This window comes from Pecten maximus, chromosome 13 (genome assembly GCF_902652985.1).
Source record: "Pecten maximus chromosome 13, xPecMax1.1, whole genome shotgun sequence".
Lineage (NCBI taxonomy): Eukaryota > Metazoa > Mollusca > Bivalvia > Pectinida > Pectinidae > Pecten > Pecten maximus.
In genome coordinates, this window is record NC_047027.1 from 24,552,877 (window position 1) to 24,577,242 (window position 24,366).

At 40.9% G+C, this 24,366-nt stretch overlaps 2 protein-coding genes across 2 annotated transcripts; one reads left to right on the plus strand and one right to left on the minus strand.

Annotated features, from left to right (window-relative positions):
• Nucleotides 1-4,608: 4,608 nt before the first annotated feature.
• On the minus strand, nt 4,609-6,225 carry LOC117340562. Its single transcript, XM_033902322.1, has 2 exons — nt 5,040-6,225; nt 4,609-4,719 (listed from the first exon to the last, which is right to left on the minus strand). Exons 1-2 carry the CDS (start codon nt 5,655-5,657, stop codon nt 4,609-4,611), a joined length of 729 nt encoding a protein of 242 aa, XP_033758213.1. The 5' UTR covers nt 5,658-6,225.
• Nucleotides 6,226-22,772: 16,547 nt separating this feature from the next.
• Nucleotides 22,773-23,369, plus strand: LOC117340563 (piggyBac transposable element-derived protein 4-like). Its single transcript, XM_033902323.1, has one exon. It carries the CDS (start codon nt 22,773-22,775, stop codon nt 23,367-23,369), a length of 597 nt encoding a protein of 198 aa, XP_033758214.1.
• The last annotated feature ends 997 nt before the right edge of the window (nt 23,370-24,366 follow it).

The following is a 24,366-nucleotide window of genomic DNA, read 5'->3' on the forward strand; positions in this document are numbered from 1 at the left end:
AGGTCGGTTTTATTCGGTGATACAGAAGGCCAGTCGGTTATCGTGAAGAAGGCAGCGGTTATCGGGTAGACAAGGCATCGTTATTCGGTGATCAGAAGGCCAGTCGGTATCGTGTATACAGAAGTCAGCGTATCGGGTAACAGAGGTCAGTTATCGGTATACGAAGCCAGCGGTTATTGGGGATACAAAGGCCAGTCGGTTATCGTGATACGAAGGCCAGTCGTTTCGGGTGATACGAAGCGTCGGTTATGTAATACAGAGCACGTTATCGGTATCACAGAAGGAGTGTTTTGGATAGAGCGCGTTATCGGGTAATACAGAAGTCAGCGTATTCGGGTGATACAGAAGGCAGTCGGTTATTCGGGGATACAAAGCAGCGGTATTGGGTGATAAGAGGCGTCGTTATTCGGTGATACAGAAGGCCAGTCGGTTATTCGGGTGATACAGGGGGCCATCGTATCGTGTATAAGAAGGCAGCCGTTATCGGGAATACAGAGGCCAGTCGGTTATTGGGTGATACAAAGGCCGTCGTTTTGGTGATCAGAAGGCCAGTCGGTTATCGGTAATAAGAGGTCAGCGTTATCGGGGTATACAGAAGGCCAGCCGGTTATTGGTGTGGCATACAGAAGGCCGTCGTTATTGGGTGATACAAAGCAGTCGGTTATTCGGGTGATAAGAAGGCCGTTTCGGGATACAAAGGCAGCCGTTTCGGTGTAAAGGCCAGCGGTTATTCGGTGATACAGAAGGCCAGCCTGTTATTGGGTGATACAGAAGGCCAGCGGTTATTTGGGTGATACAGAAGGCCAGTCGTTATTGGGGTGATACAGAAGCCGTCGGTTATTGGGGTGTACAGAAGGTCAGCCGTTATCGGGTGATACAGAAGCCCGCCGGTTATTCGGGTATACAGAAGACCAGTCGGTTATCAGGGTAATACAGAAGGCAGTCGGATTCAGGGATCAGAAGGCCCGTGGGTAATAAGAAGGTCAGCGGTTCTTCGGGTGATACAGGCCAGCGGTTATTCGGGGATACAGAAGGCCAGTCGGTAATCAGTGTAATACAGAAGGTCAGCAGATTATCGGGGTAATACAGAAGGTCAGTCGATCATCGGTGTAATACAGAAGGCCAGCCGGTTATTTGGTTGATACAGGACGCCAGTCGGTTATTCGGGTGATACAGAAGGCCAGTCGATTATTCGGGTGATAAAGAAGATCAGCCGGTTATTCAGGTAATACAGAAGGCCAGTCGGTTATCGGTGTAATACAGAAGGCAAGTTGGTTATTCTGGGTGATACAGATGGCCAGTCGGTTATTCTGGGTAATACAGAAGGCCAGTCGGTTATTCTGGGTAATACAGAAGGATAGTTGGTAATCGGGGTAATACAGAAGGTCAGTCGGTTATTCGGGGGATAAAGAATGCCAGTCGGTTATTCGGGTGATACAGAGGGCCAGGCGGTTATTTGGGTGATACAGCAGGCCAGCCGGTTATCGGTATAATACAGAAGGACAGCCGATTATCGGGGTAATACAGAAGGTCAGTCGATTATCGGTGTAATACAGAAGGCCAGCCGGTTATTTGGGTAATACAGAATGCCAGTCGGTTATTCGGGTGATACAGAAGGCCAGTCGCTTATCAGTGTAATACAGAGGGTCAGCCGATTATCGGGGTAATATAGAAGGTCAGTCGATCATCGGTGTAATACAGAAGGTAAACCGGTTATTTGGGTGATACAGAAGGCCAGTCGGTTATTGGTGTGATACAGAAGGCCAGTCGGTTATTTGGGTGATACAGAAGGCCAGTCGGTTATTCGGGTGATACAGAAGGCCAGTCGGTTATTCGGATGATACAGAATGCCAGTCGGTTATCAGTGTAATACAGAAGGTCAGCCGATTATCGGGGTAATACAGAAGGTCAGCCGGTTATTTGAGTGATACAGAAGGCCATGCGGTTATTTGGGTGATAAAGAAGGACAGTCGGTAATCGGGGTAATACAGAAGGACAGTCGGTAATCGGGGTAATACAGAAGGTCAGTCGGTTATTCAGGTGATACAGAAGGCCAGTCGGTTATTGGGGTGCTACAGAAGGCCAGTCGGTTATTCTGGTGATACAGATGTCTAGTTGGTTATCAGTGTAATACAGACGGTCAGCCGATTATCGGGGTAATACAGAAGGCCAGTCGGTTTTTTGGATGATCAAGAAGGCCAGTAGGTTATTCTGGGTAATACAGAAGGTCAGTCGGTTATTCGGGGGATAAAGAATGCCAGTCGGTTATTCGGGTGATACAGAAGGCCAGGCGTTTATTGGGGTGATACAGCAGGCCAGCCGGTTATTTGGGTAATACAGAATGCCAGTCGGTTATTCGGGTGATACAGAAGGCCAGTCGCTTATCAATGTAATACAGAAGGTAAACCGGTTATTTGGGTGATACAGGACGCCAGTCGGTTATTTGGGTGATACAGAAGGCCAGTCGATTATTCGGGTGATAAAGAAGGCCAGTCGGTTATCAGTGTAATACAGAAGGTCAGCCGGTTATTCAGGTGATACAGAAGGTCAGCCGGTTATTCGGATGATACAGAAGGCCAGTCTGTTATTCGGGTGATACCATAGGCAAGTCGGTTATTGGTGTGATACAGAAGGCCAGTCGGTTATTCGGATGATACAGAAGGCCAGTCGGTTATTGGGGTGATACAGAAGGCCAGTCGGTTATTGGGGTGATACAGAAGATCAGCCGGTTATTCGGGTGATACAGAAGCCCAGCCAGTTATTCGGGTGATACAGAAGGCCATTCGGTTATCAGTGTAATACAGAAGGCCAGTCGGTTATTCGGTTGATTGAGAAGGTCAGTCGGTTATCAGTGTAATACAGAAGGTCAGCCGGTTATCGGGGTAATACAGAAGGTCAGCCGGTTATTCGGGTGATACAGAATGCCAGTCGGTTATCCGGGTGATACAGAAGGCCAGTCGGTTATCAGTGTAATACAGAAGGTCAGCCGATTATCGGGGTAATACAGAAGGTCAGTCGATCATCGGTGTAATACAGAAGGCCAGCGGGTTATTTGGGTGATACAGGACGCCAGTCGGTTATTCGGGTGATACAGAAAGCCAGTCGATTATTCGGGTGATAAAGAAGACCAGCCGGTTATTCAGGTGATACAGAAGGTCAGCCGGTTATTCAGGTGATACAGAAGGTCAGCCGGTTATTCGGGTGATACAGAAGGCCAGTCGGTTATTCGGGTGATACAGAAGGCCAGTCGGTTAGTGGTGTGATAGAGAAGGCCGATCGGTTAATCGGGTGATACAGCAGGCCAGTCGGTTATTCAGGTGATACAGAAGGTCAGCCGGTTATTCGGGTGATACAGCAGGCCAGTCGGTTATGCGGGTGATGCAGAAGGCCAGTCGGTTAGTGGTGTGATACAGAAGGCCAGTCGGTTATTCGGTTGATACAGAAGGCCAGTCGGTTATTCGGGTGATGCAGAAGGCCAGTCGGTCATTGGGGTGATACAGAATGTTAGCCGGTTATTTGGGTGATACAGAATGCCAGTCGGTCATTCGGGTGATACAGAAGCACAATAGGTTATTCGGGTGATACAGAAGGCCTGTCGGTTATTCGGGTGATACGAAAGGCCAGTCGGATATCCGGTTGATAGAGAAGGTCAGTCGGTTATCAGTGTAATACAGAAGGTCATCCGATTATCGGGGTAATACAGAAGGTCATCCGGTTATTCGGGTGATACATAATGCCAGTCGGTTATTCGGGTGATACAGAATCCCAATCGGTTATTCGGGTGATACAGAAGGCCAGTCGATTATTCGGGTGATAAAGAAGGCCAGTCGGTTATCAGTGTAATACAGAACTGGCCTTAATCAATAAAGCTAATACATAGTATTTCAGTTTTTCTTAAACGGAACTCGGAACTGGTTCCCAGTTCCATTTTTTCTTAAACGGAACTCGGAATTGGGACCCTAATCAATAAAGCTAATTCATAGTATTTCAGTTTTTCTTAAACGGAACTCGGAACTGGTTCCCAGTTTCGTTTTTCTTAAACGGAACTCGGAACTGGGACCTTAATCAATAAAGCTAATACATAGTATTTCAGTTTTTCTTACACGGAACTCGGAACTGGGACCTTAATCAATTAAGCTAATTCATAGTATTTCAGTTTTTCTGAAACGGAACTCGGAACTGGGACCTTAATCAATCAAGCTAATTCAAAGTAGTTCAGTTTTTCTTAAACGGAACTCGGAACTGGGAACCAGTTCCGTTTTACTTAAACGGAACTCGGAAGTGGTTCCTAGTTCCGTTTTCCTTAAATGGAACTCGGAACTGGTTCCGAGTTCCGTTTTACTTAAACGAGCTCGGAACTGGGAACTCGGAACTCGGAACCAACTTCAGGCTCCCATAAACCTGGTGCATCAAGGCAACATCAGATTGGAAGTTAAATTCGAAACAAATACTGTCGAAAATTTGAATTGCGTGGTTTTCGCAACATTCCCTGCGTTCATCGAAATAACCGAATCCAGAGAGGTCAATTACGCAAGACTATTAACACGGCGTCATTATCAACAATGGTAAAAGGTACCTGTTTGAAAGACATTGTGAAGGGGATACATGCTATGAACACACTCCCTGTCCACGTACCGTTGTTTCCCTGCGCATACATCGTAAATACGGATCCGTCATCAAAACCGGGCCAGCACTGGGTTGCAATTTATTTCCGAGATGCTGAAAATGCAGAATTCTTTGACAGTTTCGGACATGCTCCAGATCATTACAACGAACAGTTCATAAACTTTATACAACGTAACACTCATTCGTATATTTGGAATGTCACATTACAGCAGAACAATTCTCAGGTGTGCGGATATTATGTTCTCTATTATTTACTAATGAAATGTTATAATTTGCCTATGAAAGATATTGTACAGCACTTTACAAATGACAAGCGAGACAATGATTCTAATGTTTTTGAATATGTATATCAATACTTTGAATAAAAATAAAATTGCATATGATGTGTTGTTATTTTGTATTGACTACATTACCCCCAATATAAACATCCTGCACAACACGGCTCCACACTGGCTCCACACAGCTCCACACTGGCTCCACACAGCTCCACACGGCTCCACACTAGCTCCACACTGGCTCCACACGGCTCCACACAGTTCCTCCACACTGGCTTCACACAGCTCCACACTAGCTCCACATGGCTCCACACTGGCTCCACACTGGCTCCACACTAGCTCCACACTGGCTCCACACGGCTCCACACAGTTCCTCCACACTGGCTTCACACAGCTCCACACAGCTCCACACAGCTCCACACAAGCTCCACATGGCTCCACACTGGCTCCACACAGCTCCACACTGACTACACACAGCTCCACACTAGCTCCACATGGCTCCACATGGCTCCACACTGGCTCCACACGGCCCCACACTAGCTCCACATGGCTCCACACTGGCTCCACACAGCTCCACATGGCTCCACACGGCTCCACACAGCTCCACACTAGTTCCACACTAGTTCCACACGGCTCCACATAGCTCCACACGGCTCCATACTGGCTCCACACGGCTCCACACTGGTTCCACCCTAGCTCCACATGGCTCCACATGGCTCCACACTGGTTCCACCCTAGCTCCACATGGCTCCACATGGCTCCACACTGGCTCCACACAGCTCCACATGGCTCCACACTGGCTCCACACGGCTCCACACAGCTCCACACAGCTCCACACTAGCTCCACATGGCTCCACACTGGCTACACACTGGCTCCACACGGCTCCACACTGGCTCCACACAAGCTCCACATGGCTCCACACTGGCTCCACACAGCTCCACACTGACTACACACAGCTCCACAGTAGCTCCACATGGCTCCACATGGCTCCACACTGGCTCCACACGGCCCCACACTAGCTCCACATGGCTCCACACTGGCTCCACACAGCTCCACATGGCTCCACACGGCTCCACACCGCTCCACACTAGTTCCACACGGCTCCACATAGCTCCACACGGCTCCACATAGCTCCACACGGCTCCACACTGGTTCCACCCTATCTCCACACGGCTCCACATGGCTCCACACTGGCTCCACACAGCTCCACATGGCTCCACACGGCTCCACACGGCTCCACACAGCTCCACACAGCTCCACACTAGCTCCACACGGCTCCACACTGGCTCCACCCTAGCTCCACACGGCTCCACACTACATCATTACCCTACATAAATGGTCGTTTAAAGTTATGTGTTCATTGTGAATTTTGCGTCGGATGTAGAAACATGCCTCAGCATTGTACTTTGTGTGATATACAATTCGATAAAACATTCAACTATAAACGGCACATGGAATCGAAACATAGTCCCGACAAGACATGTACAGTACTGGGAGGGTGATTTGGTACTCAAACCCTGCGGGAGCGGAAAAGTTTAAGCCCTGTCGCTCAAAGCCGCGGGATGTTCGCAGGGTGTTCGCGGCGGGTTCGCGGCGGATCCGCGGCGGGTTTGCGGCGGATCCGCGGCGGGTTTGCGGCGGATCCGCTCGACAAATCAGCCGTCATAGTCCTTCGATGACAGGCGACATGGATTAAGTCTTCCAGGCTACCTGTATACGTAATTTTCAAGAAGCAGTCTTCAGTACTGCCTGTGTAAATATAACATGCGTCCGTGAATACCAGTTTCGCATTCAGTCATTTATAGATGATCTACGGTGAAATCGTATTCGAAAGTGTTGGTATTTAGTTGTAAAATGCAAAGAATTTGTCGTTACTGTAACACATCAACGTTAGCCGTAAATTATGTGTCGTTCAATCCATGTTGAAGCTGACAATGTTTCAATATATCGAGGAAAACACTTTTGCTGATCTTGATGCAAATGGCGCTGTGTAAGTGAACTCTGAGAGGCTCACATACGAGTACGTTATAAATATAAATGAAAATATCTGAATGCGTACCACTTTTATATTGTGAATGACGATGTGGCTAACAACAACTAAGTTTGATGACACAGAATATATATATGTTTTAGTAACTACATATTATGTTTATGTTCGATAACACAATATTTTATGTAACAAATGAATGATAGACAACACAGATGAAAATACGGCCTGAGACAGATGTCTGCTTATTATAATGTTTAAGTCATTATTGTCAGTGTGATTTTAATGCATTAAAATGTAAAGCATTAATGGAATGAAATATGGTAATAAAAAAATAATCACATGCACAGTGACACTTACACTGCGGTCGGTATTGACGATCTGCGGGGTCTGATTTTTGCCGAGTCTCTACGATTTTGCTATTGTACAGGTAATAAATAACTGTCTTATGTGCTCAATTATGATTAAATATATTTATACAAGTGCGGTAACGAGCGAGTTTATATGTCTGTTTATACCCCATACATTAATTTTATGAATGTGCAGTGACATTCTCAAACGATTGAAACTTCGACGATGTCCTTTGTAAAAATCCTCTTGACATGTCAATCACACTTGTGGCAACAAATCTGAGAGTATATGGGCGGAGCTACATGTATAATAGGCTGTGCCTGATTAGGGTGTATCATCAGGTAAACTGTCCACCCCATTCGATGCAGGTATCCCAGCAATCTATTGTCTAATTAATTCTCTGTAAAGCCGTCTTACGCTAGCATTTATGAGAATGTTACACAAAAACATAAGGGTATAATTTCACAATATTTACATTAAAAATAAAAAAAATATATATATTTTACGGAAGCTGTTATCCCGTGTATTTGTAGTTACTTATTGAAATAATACACGAACACTAATTGTTGAAATTTAAAATTTGTAATTTCATTTATTTATTTCAACCAGGTATCCATGTTTCAACGTGTGTACCTTACGCAACAAAACTTTCTGCATTAAATTCGTTGTACGTTCATAAAACGATTGTCATATATTTGATAAAATAATCTTAATGAATACCAAGCCAATGTTAACATTTAAATTACTACATCCGTAAATATTAAATCTATAGCAACAATAACATTGCGTTCCTAAAACTGAAATATGTTTATGATTTAAGAAAATTTCACAAGGCCTAAACATCGCATTCGGAAATTAAAGGAAAACGGCAGGTGTCATATACTAGAAATCCTACACGTAAGATGTGAGATACAGGTAGTAAACATGGACCAACTATAGCCTAAAATCCTTCTGGATAACAACATACTGCCCACAGGTAAAAAAAAAACCTTGGGGGCTGATGGAGTCATTGCGAAACAGGTATACTCTCTATTGTAATTAAAATATGTGATTGGCAGGTGTTAGCTGCAGGTGAAAACATTTCTATAACGGTAACTACACGACCGGTAATTGTCCTGTGTATAGAGAATTAATCTATATCGCTTTAACTAACTTCAAGTATGATTAGATTACGCGATATAGAGATTTTTTTCTAGAAAAAATGATAAACCATTTATAACTCATCTATAAGATCCGTTTTATAGATCGTTTAGTTTAGTTTCTTTTGGATTTGGGCGGTAATAATTTGGAATATTAAATCATTATGATTTTCTAGCAAATTTGCAATGATTGTGGTAAAAATAATCAAGATAATGATATATATATCATACTCATCTCCGATATTCTCGTAACATAAGGTAAATACTTTCTTCTTCTGGAACTCCTTTGTTACCTACCAGTTTCAAATTACATGATCTAATATCAGGCTTCCTTGGACGTAAAATAGACTGGTAGAGGAAGAACGAAATAGTTCACATTGTTTGGACGGTGCAATTTGTAGGTCTTGGTCGTAATGGTGATGTCTTTGTTTGTACGTTATTTTGGTTTGCTTCCAAAATAAAAGGGACGGGAAAGATTCCTATATTATGCTTATTACTAATTAAATATGTTAAAATGTATTTTATAGATTTTTTTTATCACATACACATGTCAGATGACACCAATGCATTGTTTTTCTCACAATAAAGAGAAAACATTGGACTATGCATACACATCATTCTGTGGTCTATATATCTTAAACAATATTTTATTTGACAATTTCCATTTAACAACATATATACAACATATAAAGTATACACACTTAGATCAATCCTGCCATGAATTCGAAGGCTATACTATTTCTTTGCTGGCCAAAAGCAAGCACCTGAAATCAATTAATTAATTAATCAATCGATTTTCAAATTAATTAACTACTATATATATAGTTTGGAAAATATGAACACGGATTTCGATATCTACTGGTTATATAAACGCACCGAAGTGTATGTCTATGCTATTCGCCACGCCAGAGTCGTCCCTGTAAACCACAAGTAGCATATCAACATATATATATAAATAATGATAGTAAGAAAAAACGCAACGTCTTTAAGCCGCGTATTTAAATTTCGGATTGTTCAAATAATGTTACAGTCTATGAAACCCGCTACAAAAAGTCAAAAACAAAATAATAATAAGTTTTATTGATGAAGATAATTTTTTTTAAACAACAACGAAACAAGTTTAGCAAAAGCATGTGGACCAGGTATGTACAGAGTCCCCGCGTGGACAAAGTAATTATCTGATGTTTATCGTCTTTTCTTCATTCACGGGTCGTACATGTACAACAGTCATGTTACAAGCAGAATACTTCAGATATATGTTATGACTAAACTGAACTTTGCTAGATCACATAGAAATAAGTCCGTGATCTTTCAAAAAAACTAACCCCTTATGTGGCCTCCCAGAGGTCATGGCATCTGAGGTCATGCACAAAGCGCCATCTATAAACAGGTCAGCTAAATCTATACTGAACAACCAATGAATTGCAGATCATTTAAAACACATCATTTAACAACGGAAGCAATTGAGACGTTAAGCGAGTTTCGTAGACTCACTATACGATATCCAGATGCTTTTTTTACTTAGTTATATACATGGTCATCACGGAGAACCGTATCACTTCGAACTCGAGTCTTACGTTTGGAATAGTGAACACTTGCATGTAAGTCACAAAATCTACCAATCGTCTCAACTGCTAGCGGTCATACACATCCCTCAAGTCTTTGCTGCCGGAGCGATCTCGCCGCGATGTCGCTGCGGGAGCGATCTCGCCGCGATGTCGCTGCGGGAGCGATGTCGCCGCGGGGTCGCTCGGGCGACATCTCAGGGGGATTTTAATCCCCTCCGCTCGATCTCCGCTCGTCGCTCCCGCAGGGTTTGAGTACCAAATCACCCTCCCAGTACTGTATGTGCTCGCTTTGCCCCATGTCGTTTTCGAGAGTAGACTCATTAACTCGTCACATGAAGTCAATACATCCAGAGAAACAAATCACAAATACTGCCGTATCCTCGTGGTGGGAGACAGAGAGTTTACTCCCCTTTACCTCTCGTACAACTATCCTCATCAGCGGTGCTACACAAAGTGGTAAGACGTATTTCACCAAACGACTGATAGACAATGCAAAGGGTATGTTTACAACGCCACCAGACAAGATCGTTTATGCTTACATGGAATATCAACCTATATTCGACGATATGAAAAACAATGGAGTCATCTTGCATCAAGATTTACCAGACAAAGACCAGATCGAATATTACTCTAATGGAGTGCGACACATGATTATCGTGTTGGACGACTTGATGCTCAAAATTACCCAGTCTGACGAATGCGTTCAGTTATTCACTGTGAAATCACATCATCGAAACATTACGTGTGTTTACCTGACACAAAACCTCTATCCTCCAGGGAAATATGCACGATCTATATCTTTGAATTGCATGAACATCGTGTTATTCCGTAACTATCGAGATGCGAGACAGGTGTTGACCTTTGGTTATCAGATACTTCCTGGTCAGTCCTCTTATTTCAAAGACGCATACGAGAAAGCGACCAGTAAACCTTACGGTTATCTTTTCATTGACCTCTGTCCTCATACGGATAAAAAATATCAGCTACGTACCAACATCTTTCCCAACGAAGACTGTACTGTGTATGTCCCAAAGGTATAAAAGACCTTCGATAATTAGTGGAGGTCAGTCTTGTCAAGATGAGTGGACGTGTAACACAGCATTCGGGTTTCCTGAACTTTTTGTATATCGCTAACCCTAAGCAAAGAAAGGGGATCGTACAGTACATTACCGAATCACAACTTGATGTATTGGCCTTGATAGCTAAAAATATTTTGCAAAGCAATATCCCAGTCAGTGGTGCTTATATAAAGAAGCTGAAGCGATGCAAATTAGTCATTAGGTCTCTTGCTAGTCGTCAAGTCAGTCGGACTAGAAAGAAAGCAGCTTTACTGAGACATATTGCTCTACTACCACTCCTCATAAAACCTGCCTTGCCTTTAATCAATAACGATGGCTAAAGAATTGATACTGATTCCAAAGTTCAGGTACGAATCTCTCATCAAGAGCCCTAGATACGAAACTGGGGAGAAGAACGCTGTATACGAAACCGATGATAACAGCCAAAACACTGATACAGATGGAATGGAATCTACCTTGGAATACATTGTCCCTAAAAACCGATTACGTTAAACCTGTGGGCTTTTGAATTTCCTAAAGCAACACCGAGGAAAAGAGTTAAACTGGAACATGAATGGTGAGCTGATTGTACGTGGAGATGTCATTACTGGATCTAACATTGTCGACCTGATCAAAGATGCAGTGTCCAGTCATTCGTCAAAGGAACTCATTGGACAGAAACAGTTTTACCAAGTGCTGACAGACATGCTTACACCCATTGGATTTATTGTAAAAAAATCACAGATTGGATCCGGAAATATGGTCGTGTCAGGGAAACTGAAAAACGGACCACCCGGTTCAAAAGAGAAATTTAAATGGATTCCTTATTGATTTAAATAAATTTTGTCGATTTAATCCTTGCATTCTTTGTCGTTTGTTGAACACTATCTTCGCACACTATATTAAAAAAACAGCGAAAACCAATTTCAAGCTCACACATTAGTATTAATGAACTTAAAATCCGTAGGGTACAGTATCCATATCTGGTAATAGGACCGGCTTTGTATAGACTTTCTTATACTTCTTTCTCTCTTCTCTATTGAATAATTTTCTTTTACGTTTTCCACGGTATATTTTGGATGGATTGACGAGGGTAACAAAGTCTATTTTGTCGGGTGTCGTGGGGCAATTATTATCCCAATTTGGACCCCTTTCATGTTTTGACTGAGATGTAAATCAGCTTGAGGTAACGGAGCAGTTTTATGAATGTATAGAATTTACTATGCCGACAGATAGTGATAGCGTTACGCCTCATTAACTTTGCGATAGAGATGGGCGTACATGAGACCTATTGTTAGGACAACGCATATTCAATTACTTCATCACCGATGACTTAAGCACATGTTACACCTAGCAATATACATAGGTAATTTGATTTTCTTTAACAAACTCCCTAAACATTGGGTTCATTAATTAAAGTATTGTTATTTTTCTTCACTTACTACAATACCGGATCGTCAAGTTAATACTGTTGTGTCGAAAAATCATCGAACACATTGAATTTGTAGATATAAACAGTTTAGTTATCAATTTTTTAGAAGAATTTTAAGTTGAAATATGCGTATTATAATACTTGAATAGATATTGTTAATAGGTTGTAAAATAAATATAGCTTGCCGACTAATGTTTTAATGTGGTAAGTGATACCTTTTTAGCTATGGTGGTGTGCCGCAAGACTCCTTTGTGTGACCTAGCCGCGGCAACCAATTATGTAAATCAAGTCTCTGACACGCGTACGGTAACGCATATTAAAAGTAACGTTTTAGATAGATGAACGTAAAAGTAATATATTCTATAAATTGGATTATTATCAATTCATGATGTAAAATGATTTATTAGGAATGTTTACAAATTTCTTCCCTGAGTTGATAAAAGGGATCGTATGATTCAATAAATAATTTTCTCATTCTCTTTCTTCACCTTTCAAACCGACAACTTAATTAATATATTTTAACAGTTTATCTTGTACGCGAACATTTCAATCATGTCCGAGTGGTGTTACAGGTGTTCAGGTGAGAGGGGAAATGACGCGCTCAAATGTAGTTGGGGTTTAAAGTTTCATAAGGTTAATTAGGTCAAGCAGGTGTTATGTGAGGGGGTCAATGACGTCAGGGGGTCTGGGGTTTAAAGTTTCAAGATCACACAGGTGTTCACGTCAGAGGGGTCAATGACGTCAGGGGGGGGGTCTGGGGTTTAAAGTATCCCAAGGTTAAGTAGGTCACACAGGTGTCACGTGAGGGGTCAATGACGCGCTCAAATGTAGGTCAAGTTGGGGGATAAAAAGTCACATTGGGGTATAAAGTGACGTATATACTACTTAGAGAGAAGTAGCAATATCTTTATGGCTGCCAGATATCTATCCTGGGGGTGGAGTGAAGTAGTAATATCTGTCTGACTACCAGATATCTGTCCTGGCGGTGGAGGGAAGTACAATATGTGTATGACAACCAGATACCTGTCCTTGGGGTGGAGAAAAGCAATAATATCTGTTTGACAAACAGATATGAGTCCTGAGAATTGAGAGAAGTAATATGTGTCAGATTACCAGATCTGTGTTCTAGGAGTGGAGAGAAGTAGTTATGTCTGTAAGACTACCAGTTATCTGCCCCGGGTGTGAAGTAAAGTACTGATGTCTGCCTGACTACCAGTTATCTGTCCCGGGAATGGAGAGATGTACTACCAGATATCTGTCCCGGGGTGGAGAGAAGTACTACCAGATATCTGTCCCGGAACTGTAAAGAAGTACTACCAGATATCTGTCCCGGGAATGTAAAGAAATGCTACCATTTATCTGTCCCGGGGATGGAGAGAAGTACTACCAGATATATGCCCCGGGAATTGAGAGAAGTACTACCAATTATCTGTCCTTGGGGGTGGAGAGAAAAAGTTATATATGTCTGACTACCAGATATCTGTCTTGGGAGTGGAGAAAAGTAATAATATATGTTTGACAACCAGATATGTGTTCCTGGAGTGGAGAGAAGTAGTAATGTCTGTAGGACTACCAGTTATCTGGCACAGGTGTGACGGAAAGTACTGATGTCTACCTGACTACCAGTTAACTGTCCCGAGACTATACAGAAGTACTACCAGATATATGTCCCGGGAATTGAGAGAAGTACTACCAGATATCTGTCTTGGGAGTGGAGAAAAGCAATAATATATGTTTGACAACCAGATATCTGTCTTGGGAGTGGAGAAAAGCAATAATATATGTTTGACAACCAGATATGTGTCCTGGGAGTGGAGTGAAGTACAATATCTGTCTGACTACCAGATATCTGTCCCTGGTGTGGCGAAAAATACTACCATATATCTGTCCCTGGGGTGGCGAGAAATACTACCAGATATCTGTCCCTGGGGTGGCGAGAAGTACTACCAGTAATCTGTCCCGGGACTATACAGAAGTACTACCAGATAATTGTCCCGGGGATCGGAGAGAAGCATTGATCTCAGTCTGGCTACCAGTTGTATGTCCCGGCGATGGAGAGAAGTTCTCATGTCTATCTGACTACCGGATATCTGTTCCATGGATAGAGAGAAGCACTGGTGTCAGTGTCACTTCCAGTTTTATTTCCCGGGGGTTGGATAGAAGCAGCGATGTTAGAATGACTACCAGATGTCTGTCGCGTGGATCGAGAGAAAAACGGATGTCTCTATGACTACCCTATATATCTGTATCGGGGATGGAGAGGAGAAGTGATACTAGTCTTACTACCAAATATCTGTCCCAAAGTTGAAGAAAAGTAGTAATGTTTGTAAGACTACATATATATGTCCCGGGGATGGGGAGAAGTAGTAATGTCAGTCTGACTACCAGATGTCTGTCCCGGGGGTAGAGAGAAGTAGTAATATCTGTCTGACTACAAGATATCTGTCCCGGGGGTGGAGAGAAGTAGTAATATGTGTCTTACTACCAAATATCTGTCACAAAGGTGAATAAAAGTAGTAATGTTTGTAAGACTACCAGGTATCTGTCCCGGGATGGACAGAAGGATTGATATCCGTCTGACTAACATATATATGTTTCGGGGCTTGGGTGGAGTTGTAGTGTCTGTCTGACTAACAGATTATATCCCTGGGGTGGTCTATCTGTTTAACATATGTCTATCCCGGGGGTAGAGTGAAATTACAATGTCTGTCTATAGAACATATGTCTATCCTGGTAGTAGAGTGAAATTACAATGTCTGTCTATAGAACATATGTCTATCCTGGTAGTAGAGTGAAATTATAATGTCGGTCTGTAGAATATCTATCTATCCCGGGGGTAGAGTGAAATTATAATGTCTGTCTATAGAACATATGTCTATCCCGGGGGTAGAGTGAAACTATAATGTCTGACGACTGTAGAACATATATCTATCCCGGGGTGGAGTGAAAGTAAAATGCCTGTCTTCCTAACCGATATTTGTTCCGGGTAGAGTGAAATTCTAATGCCTGCTCTAGTTATTAAAAACTTGTTTACACAACTGCATTTCGATGATTATATTCATTCATATTCATTCTTATGTGTACATATATCACCAATAAAACTACAACGAACAACACAAAACACTCGTACATCTTACCTTGGCTCCCGAAGGGGTGTAAATCGTCTCCTGTCATCATTCAACAGGACGCCATTGTAAAATCACTCCTTAGGACATGATATATATATATAAAAAAAACATGTACCATATCACTTCTTTGTTTACATTATCACATACAGTAACGTGCACCATGTGTGTGCATCAATGCTGAAGAGTCATAGATGTTCTCAATCTACAGGTACATACGTACTACTTTTAGGATTTATTTTTTATGTTACGGACGAATGGTTAATACGTTTGTTAATCATTTGGTTAATTCGTGGGCTAATCCGTTGAATGGACATTTTTTCTCGTAGATTATAACCATTCCCATCGCAGCATCATTACAGCTTAGTATCTTTCCTAAGGTCACTTACGAAAGGAATATTCAAGTACTTTGATTTTGATTTTTAAGTTGAGAACAAACCTTAATAATGCGACAAAAGAAATATGTGACCCATTTTTGTAAAATTTAAAATTTTCTGTCACAAATTATCAAGATATCGCAAAATAATGAGATTGAACATTTTTCATATTTTTTCATGGTTAAGGAACCCATGTAAAACAAATACATAGTAGTAATAGTTTACTGTTGTTTATCGATAATGGTGTATTATTGTTTTCACAAAATACTACACATACTGTTTATCGATAATAGTATATCATTGCTTTCACTCATTCTATACTTATTATGTATTCCTACGGAGTGACATAGAACTTGAAGGGGATTCCCCGACCTTTTCCTATTTCATTTAAATACACGTAACCTTCGTAAAACAAACCTAAAATAAGCCTACAACACCAAGCTAGAACTGTATTCCTATACTGACGGAATCCCTGAAGACAGTAGTATACAGTCTCATATACAAAAAAAAACTGGTTTACTAGCGACATTCATGTATAGGCAAATTAAACACGGAATGTAAATACTGGAATGTGACTCATAGTTTAAAGTACAACCACAATCGTCATACACACAGGTACGCGTGTACACATTTTGTAAGTTTACGAGTTATTCCCCTTTAAACATCTCCCCACAATGAACATTGTTTCGTTTCTATTTCAATTAGAAGCTACTGTTTGTGGGCATATTAGTATTTTCGTCTGTTATTCTCGTGAAGATACTGACAGCTGACGGAAACAGCAAATAAAACAGGCTGTAGAGAGGAGGTGTAAGATGGCGACATTGGTGTTTATGATCACCATGTTGAGTATATGAGATTTACTTTCTTTAAATGAGAGAAATAAAGATAGGGTCAGGTCTAGATTCCTAATCATATAATTTATATTTGATTGTAAATAAAAACTACATCACAAAAAAGGAAGAACTGTCCGCTGATTTCGAACAACGCACAAAGCATGCATACATACATGGACCTATCTTTAAGATTTGGTTGTATCGATGCAACGTTTACAACTCGAGGTAAGGTATCAGACAAGAAAAGCTAAATGAGGAAAGCTTCTTAATGTAATATACCGCGGTACATTATTATTACAAAGACACCCGAGTCCTTCGAGTTCCTCTAATTTGAATCCACATCAATATATTTACATTCTGTGTTGCATTTGCATATATGTCGTTAGTAAACAAATTGTATTCATGAGACTGTATACTACAATTTACAGTGATTCGGTCAGTGCAGGAATACAACTCCAGGTGTTGTAGGTTAAACAATGGCCGCCAGTTTCTTTCGCCCTAGAGAGCTTTCGAATGCTCGCATTTATTAACAGAAGCCACAACGAAAAAAAAAAACGTCTCAAGTTATGAAATATCATTTTATTATTAGAAAAATATAGTTAAAACGAAATTAATGTAAGCGCCATTCTTGATCTATACGAAATTATCAAATTGTCACTGTCACACTCACAGGGGGCAGGGGGCTCGTTTCCGAATTTTCAGAAATGCAAGACACGACAACATTAAAAGCCAAGCATTTATAAAAAAAAATCTTGTAAAAAAATCGGGAGTATCGACATAGTTTCCGGTTGTGTATGTATACGAGATTTTAGTTTTGTGGTTATTCACTGATGTCAAAGGCCTACCTCACAAAATCGAGCCCCTGTGAAGCTGAAAATCGTTTGCTAAGTTAGCGACACTGATGTGACCGGTGAGACTGGAATCTGTTTCGAACGAAAGATCCTAGGAACCGTTTTTACCTACTATCAAGACGACTTTAATTTATAATCTAAGAGTTGATATTCTTCTGAAAATAACGTAAATCCAGTCGATAGAAACATACGTGTATCCGAGGAATCGAGTCTGTTCTGTGCAATGCCCGTTCAACGCTGCATCACTTCTAAATGTTAACCTATAATTGCGCAGAAAAAACGGTTTCGATTTTAAACAATCAGAAATTATGCAATTGTGAACAATTTGACGGGACCTACAAACGTATATGAAATATAATATAAACCCAAATTTGTGTAAAAACATTTTATGTGTTTGCTATTAATAACGTTATAAGGGATTATATCATTCCTTCTGGAAATTTCGACTGTTCCGGTATTTGAACTTGATGACGTCAGTAATAGGGTAAGCGTCCAACATATAGTAAATAAAAAATCTTTATGAATGTAATTATAAGTATTGAACTGTTATACCAAATGGTAGTATACAGTCGATATGAATACGATTTGGGTGACAGATAAATATTTCATGTCGCCTTACCTAACGGCGACATTCTATTTATCTGTCACCCAAATTGTATTCATATCGACTGCATACTACCATTTGGTAACAGTTCAATGCTTAGATATTAATACATTAGGGGTATTTCCTGAGTGTCATATAGCGCACTCTGGTATGTTTATTAATGTGAACAAATTAGTCACGTGATCCCAAATTAAACTCACTGTTCCAACAATCCTTTGTTTTGTCTCCCCTAACATGCCTTCATCGGAACATACAAAAAAAACTTCACTCATGATCAGTAGTGATTTCTCTTATTCCCGAACGTTTTTGATAGCGGCTATGGCAACGGATAAAGCTTCCCAAGAAATATACTGATTTGGTCTGATTTAAACATATTTGTATTGCCATAAATTGAAGCAAATGGGATTGGACACAAGTAATAAAATAAAAACATTCATTAAAGCCCTTCCATAAATGATCACACAAGTTCAATATTTGGCAAAAAAAATTAAGGTCATCAATCAAATGGATTGATAACATTGCTTGAAGCATACATTGTTTACATGCAAACAATATTTCCAGTATGTGCTTAAAATGTGCCTGGTTGAAGTTGAGAAAAATAAAAGAATGTACATCGATTCAACATAAAAACAAGAGGCCCATGGGCCTTAACGGTCACCTGACTCTAAATTAAAGACCCTTATACTATTGTAGTATGCATTTTATGTAGCGAGTCGAGTAAGGTGGCACTGTTAGCCATGGTGGCCATCTTGGAATTTGAATCAACCAAATAAATAACAACACTTGATCATGACTATCTAAAGAATCATTTCTGGTAAGTAAGAGCTGAATCCCGCTGGTGGAATTTGAGAAGAAGTTTGAAATAGGTGTTGTTCAGAAAAACCATGATTGCCCAATCATGTTACGAAATGGCTGCCGTGGCTGCCATGTCAAAGTTTTTACGAGGCAGAAAAATAACAACACTTTGTTGGCTCCCCTCCCTAAACATCCTCACTAATTTCCAGCCAAATGGCACCAGTGGAATTTGAGAAGAAGTTTAAAATGTGTTTTAGAAGATGGCAGCTATGGCGGCCATTTTGGATTTCAAATCGACCCGAAAAATAACATCACTTGGTCAAGATCATCTCGGGATCATTTCAGGCAAGTTTCAGCTCAATAGCACTGATGGAACTTGAGAAGTTTTTTAAAATGTGTTTTTCAAGATGGTGGCTATGGCGACTATTTTGGATTTTGGATTGGCCCGAAAAATAACAACACTTGGTCGGGATCATCTCAGGATCATTTCAGGCAAGTTTCAGCTCAAAAGCACTGGTGGAAGTTGAGAAGAAGTTTAAAATTTGTTTTCAAGATGGCGTCTGTGGCGGCCATCTTGGATTTCTGACGGACCCGAAAAATTGATCATTTCAGACAAGTTTCAGCTCAATAGCACTGGTTGTACTTGAGAAGAAGTTTAAAATGTGTTTTTCAAGATGGCGGCTATGGCGGCCATCTTGTATTTCGGATTGGCCCGAGAAATAACAACACTTGGTCAGGACCATCTCAGGATCCTTTCAGACAAGTTTCAGCTCAATAGCGCTGTGAGTTGAGAAGAAGTTTAAAATGTGTATTGAAGATGGCGTCTGTGGCGGCCATCTTGGATTTCTGACGGACCCGAAAAATAACAACACTTGGTCGGGATGATCTAAGGATCATTTCAGGCAAGTTTCAGCTCAATAGCACTGGTTGTACTTGAGAAGAGGTTTAAAATGTGTTTCCAAATGGCGGCCATCTTGGATTTCGAATTAGCCCGAAAAATAACAACACTTGGTCGGGATCATCTCGGGATCATTTCAGGCAATTTTCAGCTCAATAGCACTGGTGGAACTTGAGAAGAAGTTTGAAATGTGTTTTTCAAGATGGCGGCTATGGCGGCCATCTTGGATTTCGGACCGACCGGAAATATAACAACACTTGGTCGGGATCATATCAGGATCATTTCTGGCAAGTTTCAGCTCAACAGCACTGGTGGAACTTGAGAAGAAGTTTAAAATGTGTTTTTCAAGATGGCGGCTATGGCGGCCATCTTGGATTTCGGACCGACCGGGAAAATAACAACACTTGGTGGGGATCATATCAGAATCATTTCAGGCAAGTTTCAGCTCAATAGCCCTGGTGGAACTTGAGAAGAAGTTTAAAATGTGTTTTTAAGATGGCGGCTATGGCGGCCATCTTAGATTTCGCACCGATCTTAAAATGACAACACTTGGTCGGGATCATATCAGGATCATTTCAGGCAAGTTTCAGCCCAACAGCATTGGTGAAACTTGAGAAGAAATTTAAAATGTGTTTTTTCAAGATGGCGGCCACGGCAGCCATCTTAGATTTCGGTCCGACTCGAAAAATAACAACGATTGGTCGGGATCATATCAGGATCATTAAAGGCAAGTGTCAGCTCAATAGCACTGGTGGAACTTGAGAAGAAGATTGAAATGTGAAAAGTTTACGGACGGCGCACGGCGCACGGCGGACGACGACGGACGAAGCACGATGGCTATAGGTCATCCTGACCCTTCGGTCAGATTACCTTAAAACCATGATTGCGCAATCATGTTACAAAATGGCCGCCATGGCTGCCATGTCGAAGTTTTTACGAGGCTGAAAAATTAACAACACTTTGTTGGCTCTCCTTCCTTAACATCCTCACCAATTTCCAGCTCAATGGCACCTGTGGAACTTCGGGTCAGATGACCTAAAAATGTCCCAAAATTTAAAATCTTTGGTATCGAGGAAAATGAATATAAAAAAATTTGCAATCATTTGGGATCGTTTTCAAGAGAGTAAGTTGCACGAATTCATCGATGCATTCAAAGTTATATCAGACGGGACTTTCATGTGCGAGAATAATATCGAAAGTTTGTAACTTGCTCATGTAGACAAAGTTATTGACTTTTCGCTAATTATATATATATATATAATACACCATATTTCATTTTTTTTTTTTTTTGCAAACGGATCAGAAATCGGAGATCGCAGTGTGTTACGCGTGCGTGACCGTTTAAATATATTATTCGATTTGATTAAAACATGTTTCATTTGCATCAATATATACAAAAGGATTGGGCAAAGGCTTTCAAACTTATATGAAGCCATTTCCCAATTATATATATGTTTTTAGATCTTCCCACAAATGACAATCACAACATGGGACCATCGCGAGCATACATTAGAGAACTGTGAAATTAACCCTAGTGGTGCTGAACGGGTATATATCTGATCCATCGGTTGGGTGCTGAACGGGTATATATACCCGCCAGAGAAAAATGGGAAAACCCCCAGAGATCGGTGGCTTAAAATACAAGTTTGAGTCTGAAATAAAAAAAAATGACTCACGTGTGCCTAAAAGCTAAGAATCTTAACAATTTAGTTACTGAAGATCAAAGCCCAATACGTCGTAGTTCTGAAACAACCATAACGTAACCACTGGGAATCCTCCGCTTCGTCTGCAACTACGATATTTTTAGCTCAGCGGAAGGCTTTGAAGTTTCGACGAATGCGCATGGGTTGTGAAAGTAGATGACGTAATTTTACCGCCAATGTCGGAAACAGGTGCTCTGTTACTATGAGGAATAATGCTATTTCTCGGCTAATTTACAAACAAGAATTGAGGTATGTACAATAACACTGAGTCTATCGATGTTCTTCGTGATTTTGTTTACGTTTTAATTCGATCTTATTGTCGTTGTTTACAGACAAGTAAAAAGGATCGAAGCTAATAGTCGTCCTGAAGTAATGTCATGCGCAGTCATTGACTTCTTAGTCAATCGGTTAATTAAATTCGATGTCCTGTTGTCTTCGGCGGAATACATGAATATTAAATCACTGAAATATGATATTTGTATTGGTGTTGTCATTTACCATTACTGGCGTTTGAAATAAAGCATAAGAATCATGCTAAAACCAGACGAATTTATCTCGACTTTCACTTTGACCAAACACCGGAAGTGCTCGTCGCAGATGTAAACAACATGGCAGGCAACTTTACGATCGGTCAAGTCTTACCAGAGTTTCAAGAGTTATTTGACAAAATATTTGATGATGAAGATAGCGATGAATTTGACGGGTTCGATATTGATGAGGAGAATAACGACGGCGATTTATTGGGGTCATTTGCTGAAGATACCTGGATAGAAGGCGGTAAAACTCCCATGGGGTTTACATTCACGGGGAATGCTGGACCTAAGAACTTGCCTGAGCGAGAGACTGGATCATTATCCATTCTTGACTACTTTGAAGCGGTTTTCACAGACGGTATTCTGGATACAATTGTCACTGAAACCAACAGGTATGCCAACATTAATATCCAAGGACATCCAGAGCCTACTCAGCACTCCCGCTTCAAGAAATGGACTCCACTGACCCATGGTGAGATGAAGGCTTTTATAGCAGTGGCAATTGCAATGGGAATTATAAAGCAGATCAACATGCAGGACTATTGGTGCACTGACTCTGTAGTAAGTACGCCATTTTTTTTCTTCTGTGATGCCCCGTGATAGGTTCCTGTCGATCATGAGTTTCTTGCACTTGTCCAACAACACTTTGGCTGTTCCCCGTGGCGAGGAAGGTTATACTCCTCTTCAAAAACTTGGTTCTCCCTACCAAGAGCTTCTTCAGAGATTCCAGGAAGTCTACAATCCTAGTCAGTGTGTAGCAGTAGATGAGGGAATGATTGCTTGGAGGGGGAATTTGAAGTTTAGGGTGTATAGTCCGGACAAACCAATCAAGTACGGAATAAAGCTTTACATGCTCTGTGACTCTAAGAATGGATATTGTTCGCGAGTGGAGCTGTATACTGGTCGTCCATCAGAAGTCAGCGAGTACGGGGCGACTTATGATCGTGTTATGCGGCTGGCCGAACCATACCTTTTGAAAGGTTACAAGATTTACATGGACAATTACTTCAGCAGTCCAGCACTATTTTATAACCTGTGGCTGAATGGTACCCTTGCTTGTGGAACGTTACGCAGCAATCGGAGAGGAGTTCCAGACAAGATGAAAAATGCTCATCCATGCAAAGGCCAGATGATGGCATTCAACAATGGAACTTTAGTGGCAGTGAAGTTTTCCGATAAAAAAAGAAGTCTGTCTCCTAACAACAATCCATGAAGGTATGTACCTATTCAGAAATTGCTTATGAAGTTATATCGTGAATACACTCTTGTGCAATACAGTTTTTGACTTAATATACATCACGCTTTTGGCCTATGATCTGCATTTCTTTTTGGATTACATTGTTGATGTCTGCAAACCTTTATCAATGGTATACTATTGATTTGTCAGTTTTCAAATATTTGATCAATTTCATATTTGTATAATCGCATGGCATTTTGCTTATATTGAAACTCGGTGATGAATGAATAATGCTACAAGTATTACAAGTAAGGTTTGCTACATGTGCATTATTTTACTAATTTTCTGGTAATATTACTGACATTACTTTGAGCTCCCTCTGAACTATGAAATATCTCTATGTTGATTCCAATATTAAGTTATTGATATCATTATGGTAATTTTATCATCAGACGTTATTATTTGACCTGTTATAAAATTTCAATGAAACAATAAATTTATCAAACTTTGTTAAAATATTCTCCATATTGCTGCTATTTAGGAAAAATGGTCAACACTGCAAAGAGAGATTCAGAGGGGAACTAGATTGCCAAGCCTGACTGTGTGTTAGATTACAACCACAACATGGATGCAGTAGACAGATGTGACCAGATGGTGGCATACGCTGGATTTGACAAAAGGACACTAAAATGGTGGAAAAAGGTCTTCTTCCACATGCTTGGTCTTGCTGTGCTTAACTCGTACATCTTGTACAAACAATAGACAGCCAACCCAGTATTGCACAGGATTTGCAGACGACAGCTTGTGAGTCAACTGGTCTCTGCTGCTGAGATCTCGGGTAAGTTTTGAAATAGTGCTGTCTGCTAAATTAACTTTAGTTACATTGTAACTCTACAAAAAAGTTTTGTGATCAGTATTACCATAAGGTTATGTCAGATTTAAGGATTCATTGATATACATATGCACACACACACACACACACAAATATATAAAAAGACATGTGTATATATATATATATATATCATAAACTTAT

Bases quoted from the DNA above. Each gene is read 5' to 3' on its own strand.
- LOC117340562 (XM_033902322.1), bottom strand. From the start codon at position 5,657: ATGTGGAGCCATGTGGAGCTAGGGTGGAACCAGTGTGGAGCCATGTGG. The intron at 4,720-5,039 runs GTAATGTAGTCA...CTGCATTTTCAG, and splicing joins GCAGGATGTTTATATTGGGG to CATCTCGGAAATAAATTGCA.
- LOC117340563 (XM_033902323.1), top strand. From the start codon at position 22,773: ATGAGTTTCTTGCACTTGTCCAACAACACTTTGGCTGTTCCCCGTGGC.